Raw genomic sequence first — 8,960 nt, 5'->3', positions numbered from 1 at the left:
GCGAAAAATCGTAACATGCAACAGTTTTTAGCAAGCAACAATTAACAAGGCCTTGGCAAGTGAAATACGCTTTGCTTCGCTACGCTTACATTCAGTACGCTTACTACTGTTAAAAATTGTCGCTTGTTTTGAATTGTCACCTGCTACGAATTGTCGCCTCACGGTGAAAAACCATCCTCCAGTGACTGTTGCTCTCTGTAATTCGAATAGAGATTTTTCTACTACAAAATTTTGCTCAAGTTTAGAAACAAATGGAAAAACTGAGTTAAATCTGTTTTGTTGAGAAGTAAGTAGACTTCGTTCATATGCAAAAATCCATTGAAATCTTTTCAAATCATTTTGTTCTAATGTAATCATCTGTTTAGGTTGAATTCATTGAAACTGTTTTTACGATCCATCTAATCTTTTTTGTACGGTATTTTATTTGAATAAAAATCTATCTAAATCAATTTTAGCTTCATAATTGTCAGTTCGATATTGAAAAAATAAAAATTGAGTCATCATTGAACATTTTTTCGAGCGTAATATTGTACAGTCTTATCTTTTTGGCACTAAAAAGCAATCTTTAATCCGTATGCGGCGGTTAGCGATGAGTGAAAGACATCAAAGGTGGTACTGAACAAATTTTTGTTTTTTATCATTATTTCAAGTTTCTGTTTATTGCATTCAAAACTCTTTTCTCGAGAAAAAAAATTGTGCCCACAATGAATTGATTATAAAACTTTGATAAATGGAAATTGAAAAACCAGGGGCGGATCTAGGATTTTCTCGAGAATGGGCGGATTTCTGAGCTGTTCTAAACCACTAAAAAGACGCTGTTTTGGTCAAATTTTCAGCGCCGCAGTCAATTTTTTGAAAAACAGGTCAAAAAAGCCGTTTTTGGGCATTTTTTGGAAAATTTTGACAAAAAAACGCATTTTTTTAATGCGCGCTCCCCCTTAAAGATAGTATATAGATTATATAGATAGCAACGGGTCGAATCCCTGAGGTTGGGATGCGTTCGACTCCCCCCCTCTCTATATCCGCCCCTTTAATGACGACTTTAACTTTTTGATAGAGTACAGTTTCAAAAAAGGCCCTGAACAATTTTTGTATCTTTTCCCTTTTTCAACCTCGGGTCTTGGATTCAAAAAGTTTGCATTGATTTCCGTTTTTTTTCCATTAAGTTTTTTTTTCCGGAAGCACTCAAAAAAATTTTGGTTTGCCTATTTCTGCATCACCTGGGCATTGAATGACCGATTCGATATTTGATATACGAAAAATAATAACTCTGGAAACTTGTGCTGAAGAGTAGATGTTTGAATTTTTCATAATAAAGTATGTAGGACGTCGCTTCAACTGCTTTGTACATGAAAAATCGTTAAACCTTGAGAAACCAAAGTCTTAGTCAATAGTGTTCGGTAACAATCAAAACCCCAAAGAATAAGGAACAATTAAAACTTATTTTGAGCTGCTGATTCTAACTTTAAGCTCTTTTGTTGACGTTGATTTTTATCTTATTTGCTGATGGCTATAAACATACTTCTCATAATGCCTTCCCTTACACTAACCTCAAGCGCTCTTAAAACAATCACGAAGAAAGATGACTTAAGATTACTTAAGGTATTGTTGACTAAAAAGTATCTTATGTTAGTAGACTGAATTAAAAAAATTCAAAAGTAAACAACTTACTTGTTGTTCCGACTTTCGTAACAAAAATAACGGAATATTTCTGATCGGGGTGGTTTTTTTTCTGAACTTAATAACTATTTCCCCCTATGGTACATTGTAGCGAATCCCCCCCATATTAAAAAAAATTGAACAGTTAAGCGTACACAATTTTTGTACCTTGTTAACCATCCCTCCCCCCTCCTTTTGTAATAGGGGGGGGGGGGAGTAGTTAACAAGATTTGTCAACTTTTTCAGTCAGTTTTGTCAACTTTTTCAGAAATTTGAACAGCATGGCTATTGCACAAACTTAAAATTAAATGTTTGTTTCAATTTTTCAACTCAAGTGACAATCAATTGTGTGTTTTATAGGGAACTGTTTTAGATGTTGATGTCAGATGTGATTGGAAGAGAAGAATTCTAGAATATTGGTGCCTCTGTTGGACTGTTTCTTGTTTTGGATTACTCAGCTAGCTGAGAGGTTTTTTTCTTAACTTTTCCGAGACAATCCCTCCTGGTATGGAGTCCCCCCAGGATAAGATTAAGAAATGCTCTGCTTTCTCAGCGTGTGAGGAGAATTGACTATGAGAAAACAAACTTTCTCTGGTTTTTTCTTCTCTGTTCAGTTGGGGTTCTGTCGTATGGGATGGGACTTAAAGTAGTTTTTTGCCTCATTTTGCTGGATTTCTAATTGTTAAAAACTGCTAATCATGAACTTTTCATAGATGAAAAAATTCTAAATTTACAATTTCCTTTTATCAAAAACTGCTAGACATACAATTTCCATATATCAAAAAATGCGAGTCATACAATTTCCATATATGAAAAATAATAATCATGGACCTTTCACGCAATTTTCTGCAATTGTATGGAAAGTGTATGACTAGCATTTTCTCATATATGAAAATTGTATGAAGAGCATTTTTGGTCAACCCGGGCAGTGATAAAAGTTCAAAACGTATCCATTTTTCGGTCGTAAGTGGATCAGACAATAAATGTCTGCATTTTCAAAGCCGTGCTTGTAGTTTTTTTAAAACTTTTAAAGGATTAACCCGTTTTTGTGCGGATTGTTAAGAAACCGCGCTTTTCGTTGTTTTCCTAGGGCTCAAATTTGAGTCGATCGTTCTATAAAATATGCATTTACTGGAAAGGTTAAATCAGAATTGTTTTTGCGACAAGTATGATATTGGGCAATGTTTTGGCGCCAAATAGGAGTAGGTATCCGTTTTTGGATTTCGACTGACTTTCAATTTCTTGGTATTGTATGAATAAAAGTGGACAGCGTATGAACAACTGAAGAATTCATCCCATTCGACCGAACTTCGTTCTTTTCGTGTGTTGAAGATGGTTCCCACTCTATTAGCTCCAGTCGTAAAGAACTTGAAGGTCGGCAAAATTGTTAAATTTTCATTTTTGAAGCCTCTCAACTCTTTCGAGCTGATATGATAAAGCTCTTCAATGGAGTGCGTCAACAGCAAAGGCCCAGTCGCTGCTCTGTTTTTGTCGCCGTTGTAAGTTTTGACCAAATTTTCCATGATTTTCCACGGAAGTTGGTGACCTTTATCCAAAGCCACGAATGCGTTTTGAATATGACCTTTTTCACTGGGTCCTTTGGGGTCGCAAAACTCGCTGTTGTTTTTCACTGACTCATATTCACGAGCCATATTGGTCATGGTGACTGAGTTTCGAATCCCAGTCAGATCTCTGAGAATAACGAAGTCTAGATCCAAATACATTCCGCCGTATTTGTAAACTGAAACCTGTCGCATCATGTCACTAGCATGTGTAATAACGTCTTTATTTCTTTCCAGCTCTTCATACACAAGATTTTCAAGCGGTGTTCCTTTGACAAAATCAACAAAGTTATACTTGAAGAACTTGACCCCGTATCTCAAAAGCTGGCAAGTCGCGTTACTGTCTGCTGGCTTCAAGATCGGTGATGACATCAGAATAATTGGATTTCGGCCCGAGTTGCGAAGCGCCGACTCGACTGAACACGACTGACGAGGATCCAGAATTGCATGATCGGCTGTCTCGATAAAGAACAGCGGGTATTCGGGCAAATCTGTTTCTCGGAAAAAGTCGAGCCGAATTGTCCGAGAACAATTCAGATTCGGGTTAACAAGTTGTAATGGATCAAGTATCATTGGTTCGCCTTGAAACTTTTTAACTTCTTCCTCAGTTTTTTGATAGTCTTCATGTTTGTTCGACTTGGACTCGGAATAAGCTTGATATCGTTTCTTCTGCGTGTCATCTTGATTCGGCTCGAAAAAGTAGTTTTTAAAAGTCCAAAAGATAAGAAACACTAAAATAATTTGGGCATAAACTTTAAACTTTTTTAATGATCTAGTAAATAACACCATTTCTCTAAATTAATAACACAAACTACTATATGATTAGTTTAAAACGTTTTAGTAATGGACTTTTTTGTTGATGAAAATACTTCAAGAAAAACGCGTTCAGTTTAAATTTTCACGTTTTTTCTTATAAAGTGACGATTAATTTTGCAGCCGGATTTTGAAAATCAGTATGCATGGTATGTTTTGTGACGAAAAGAAAACAATAAAAAATGGCTCAGAATCTTTTGTACAAACAAGAAGACAAAAAAACGTTGTAAGCTCAACGTTGTATCAATGCTCAAAGCGCTGTTTTCATCTACAACAGTTTTGGTGACAATTTTAAGTTTTTAAGAGTATTTGATTAAATGCACACACCAGACGCTCAACTAGCTTAAATGCGAAAGAAGTATGATGTTTTTATCTGTAAAAAAAATTATTAAAAAAGTCAGAGCTTTACAGAGCTTTAGCTAAATGTATTTGAAATTTATTTGATTAGCGCAAGATGTTTTATAAGAAAAGCATTTGATTAACGCTTTCGCTGATTTTTTTCATGCAACAGGAATGACATTCAGATGAAAACAACTAAAACTGAAAATAATCTCTATATAGAAAAAATCTTTTGTGAACTTTTCGTTCAGCATTTAGATAATTTTCTCCAGCTGCTAAAACTATAGGTCAAAATTTCAATTGAAACAGAAACTTGTCATGATATTGTATAATTTCATTATAATTTTTGAAAATAAAAACAAAAGGGCAAAGTTATACAGATATTTTTAATTTGCTCCGTTTTTCGAAGAAAGTGCGAACACTAATGCTTGGGATGGTTTTTTTATTCAGTCAATTTTTGACTCATTAATTTGGAATTTTTACAAATTTTGTATATGTTATCTAAATTACATTGTTTTCTTGAGCTCCAATTTAAAAAGATATGTCACCTATGATCAATTTTTCGAAAAGTTGTGGTGGTTTGAAAATTGCTAATTTGGCTAACTTGGGATTATCAACGCGCGATATATTGTGTTCTTATAACACGCCAAAGCGGCAGATGATTGCATTCAAAATGAAACGAGGCCGGTCATTTGGTTGAGTTAAAAGCATAAAAGATGCTGAAAACCTCCCTTTGTAGGGCAAGAATTTGAAAAATAAAGTATTTTTTTTTTCAATTGTTTCGCCATTTCTTCATCCAAAAAAAGTTTAATTTGCCTTGAAGTACAGTCACAACATTCAGGATTTCGCCTTAAAAATTGAGCAGTTTTTTCAAAGAAAATCTGAAGAAAGTCACAAAAGATTTGTGCTCGTAGTGTATTGTTTTCTCCTGAGGAATTCAAAGTTTGGAACTAGCATTTTTTGACGGCGTTTTTTACATAATTTCAATGTTTTTCGATTGTTTAATTTTTAATCAAATATTGCTTCATGACTTTTGAAGAAAAGGACGGATTTTTTGCACGGGCCTTTTTCACCCGTCAGTTTCGACATTTTAACTAGCTCATTTTGACAAAAGTTTTTTATATCATTCGAAAAATAGTGTTGCCTTGAGCTCAAATTTCAAACTTATTTTTTCTGTGATATGTTTTGGCTCTTTTTCCCGCCACCTAAAAATTTTATAATTTAAGAAATTTTTTCACTAAAAATTGGCATAAGGACTAATTAGGCCATGGCAAATTTATTTGGTCTATAATTAACCTTGTAAAACCAATCGTTACACCATGAAATTGATTCTCTTGTGAGGTGAAGGAAAATGATACCTTGTTTAAGCTATGGGAGCTTATGTATTGCCAGTTTGGTCAATTTGACATAATTAACGCGCAATAGATTTTGTGCTAATAACTCGTAAACGGATGAAGACCTAATCCGTCTCATAAATTGTTCCAAATTTCTGTTTGGCCTATTTAGATAAATGCTAAAAAGGAAAACTTTTTGCTTTGTATTTTACATAGCGTATGGGGGCTGATTTTCAGAAGAAAAAAAACATATACATTTTTTAATTTTTGAAACTTTCCAACATTTTTTCACTAATTTTTAAAACGCAGTTGGAATAGTTCAATGACTGTAAAACGCATTTGGAACAATCAAGGCTTCGCCCTGTTTTAGCAGCCTTGTTTTTATTTTAAACTTGAAGCTAACATTTCAAAGTTCAAACACAAATTATACAAGCTAACAGGAACAGACCTGACTCTACAAGCACCGCTCAAGGTTCCGACTAGAGTTATCTTTACACTGATTCAAAAGAGAAAGCTAAGATAAAATTTTTTTTGTCTATTTTCGTAGGAGAGGGAAGGTGAGCACGAAGTTAGTAACAGATAGTAACAGTTCAATCGACGCATAAAAGCATCGAAGTGTGGAAAATTGGTTGTTCACTTTTTCACAATGACCATTTGGTAACACCACCAAGTTGGATGGCAGTGTGAAATGATTCGTGATGTGCTGGACAGATCGATGTGTTTGTTAGTTTGTATTCTCATTTTTTCCAACGTTCATTTTTCTTCAACTGCAATTTTGAACTTCAACCACCTCTGACATGCAGGAGCATCCTGCCTGTTCCCACCTCTCATTTGAATGTGCAGCCTACCTGCAGCCAACGTCGACCTGAAGGGTCATCCCACGTGGCTTCAGATGAAGGTTTACTTGTTTATGTAATATTTTAACAGAGTTTCGACAAAAAACAGGTAATTGTAAATGATTATAGTTTACGGTAAGGTCATTAAATTTGTTTTCTGTATAATGGATTATAAATTTTGCAAACACCTGCAGTTAGTGCTCATAAATATTTTATTCAAGATACTTTTGATGACAGTATTATTATTAATGAGCAAAGATTCAATTTTTTTCTCTTTTTACTGAGTGCGGGAATCCTTGTGCTAAGGTTCGATCCATTTATTTTTTAAAATATTCTCAAGGATTATGCATGCTTGAAAGCAAAAAAATTGCTTATATTAACCATAGAAAATCATAAATGTAAAACAAATTTTCAGCGACAACACATGGAACAAATAAAGAAAATGGTCATATTAAATCAAATTTTGAGCTTAAACAAAACAAGAGTGCACGTATCAGGACGAAGCCCTGAAAGTTACGACTGCTTTTTAACGTTTATGGAGCGGTAATAACATAAACAACATATAAGAATTAAATGAAACAAAACAAAATGAAAATTTTTTTTCTAAAATTTGAAAAATTTCCTATGAAAATCATCCCCCCACACGCCATATAAAGTACAAAACAATAGATTTTGCTCATTGTAACAAACTAATTATGGCAAAGAAGCTTCTTTCAACCAATTTGGAACGATTTCTAAGACGGATTAAATCTCCGCTTACGCGTTCAGAGCGCGAATTATATCGCGCTTTAATTGTCCCAAATTGGTCAAAATGGCCAAAATACCCATATACGAGCAGTCTTGTTGTAACGACTTTCGATACGAAAGTAACGAAATATTTGTGCTCGGGGTGGGTTTTTTTCTTCAGACAAAATTCGACTTTTTAACTAGCTATTTTTGACGGATGTTTTTTGTATCATTCAAAAAGTATTGTTGTCTTGAGCTTAAATTTGAAAAGATATTTCACTTGTGATCATTTTTCGTAGAGTTATGGGGGTTTAAAGATTGCCATTTTGGCCAATTTGGGACAATTAACGCGCGATATATTTCGCGCTATTAACGCGTAAGCGGAAATTTAATCCGTCTTAGAAATTGTTCCAAATTGGTTGAAAGGAGCTTATTCGCCATAATTGATTTGTTAAAAGGAGCGAAATAAATTCTTTTGTACTTTATATGGCGCGTGGGGGGATGATTTTCATTTAAAAAATTCAAATTGTTGATTTTTTTTTCATTTTATTTTATTATATTTAATTTATTAATGTTATTACTGCCCCATAAACCTTAAAAAGCAGTCGGAACATTCAGGGCTTCGCCCTGATACGAGCAGTCTTGTTTTGTTAAAGCTCAAAATTTGATTTAAAAAGACCATTTTCGTTATTTGTTCCGAGTGTTTTCGCTCAAAATTTGTTTTATATTTATGATTAACCATAGAAAATCATAAATGTAAAACCCACCCCGAGCACAAATATTCCGTTACTTTTGTATCGAAAGTCGGAACAATAAATATGAATCAGGTTCTTGGCAGAAACTATATTTTAAGAAACTTCTATTAAATTGTTACCGAAATAATATGTTACCTGTTTTTCACCTCCGTTTTTTTTTCGTAAAACTGAGTATTTAGAAATGCCTATTTTGCAAAATTAACGAGCAATTTTTGTTCATTAACGGCAATTTTGCCATTTGATTTTTGTCAATTTGATTATTAACGCGCAATGTGTTAGTAGCACTTGAAATCATTCAAAGGTTTGACTTAGTGATTGAATTTTAAGAAGTACTTCATCTTTTCAATGTGTTACCAGACCGTCTTTTTTTACAATTCATGTTAGATTTGCAATGTGATGTTAGTAAGGTAATAAATTTGCAGTTTTCGAGAAAATGAAGAAAGATGGGTAATGAGTATATGCAGAACAAACTTTAAAAAATTCAAAATATTGATTTAAATTGTTTTAACTCCGTTTTAATTTTTCTAAAAAAATTCAAATTAGGATGGCTTTGGAAACCGATTTCAAATTGATCCAAGATAATTCAACAGTTTTTTTTTTTCAATTTTTATTTTTTTTGTTCCGACTTTCGATACGAAAGTAATGGAATATTCGTGCTCGGGGTGGGTTTTTTTTTATCTTCAGACAAATTTAGACTTTTTAACCTGCTTTTTTTGACAATTTTTTTATCACTCAAAAGATATTGTAGTCTTGAGCTTAAATTCGAACAGACGTTTTACCTGTGATCATTTTTTGTAAAGTTATGACGGTTTAATGATTGGCATTTTGGCCAATTTGGGAAAATTAAAGCGCGATATATTTCGCGCTATTAACGCGTAAGCGGAGAGTTAATCAGTCTTAGGAATCGTTCCAAATTGGTTCAAGGAAGCTTATTTG

At 33.7% G+C, this 8,960-nt stretch overlaps 1 protein-coding gene across 1 annotated transcript; it reads right to left on the bottom strand.

Annotated features, from left to right (window-relative positions):
• Window positions 1–2,804: 2,804 nt before the first annotated feature.
• Window positions 2,805–3,794, bottom strand: LOC134853483 (lactosylceramide 4-alpha-galactosyltransferase-like). The gene has a single exon (XM_063869484.1). The coding sequence runs from the start codon at window positions 3,792–3,794 to the stop codon at window positions 2,805–2,807; it is 990 nt and encodes a 329-aa protein (XP_063725554.1).
• Window positions 3,795–8,960: the final 5,166 nt, after the last annotated feature.

Source organism: Symsagittifera roscoffensis, chromosome 8, assembly GCF_963678635.1.
Source record: "Symsagittifera roscoffensis chromosome 8, txSymRosc1.1, whole genome shotgun sequence".
NCBI lineage: Eukaryota > Metazoa > Xenacoelomorpha > Acoela > Convolutidae > Symsagittifera > Symsagittifera roscoffensis.
Note: the sequence above shows the minus strand (reverse complement) of the source record. Positions and strands in the feature narration are given on the sequence as shown.

Coding starts and splice junctions, on each gene's coding strand:
- LOC134853483 (XM_063869484.1), bottom strand. CDS start 3,794: ATGATACTTGATCCATTACAACTTGTTAACCCGAATCTGAATTGTTCT.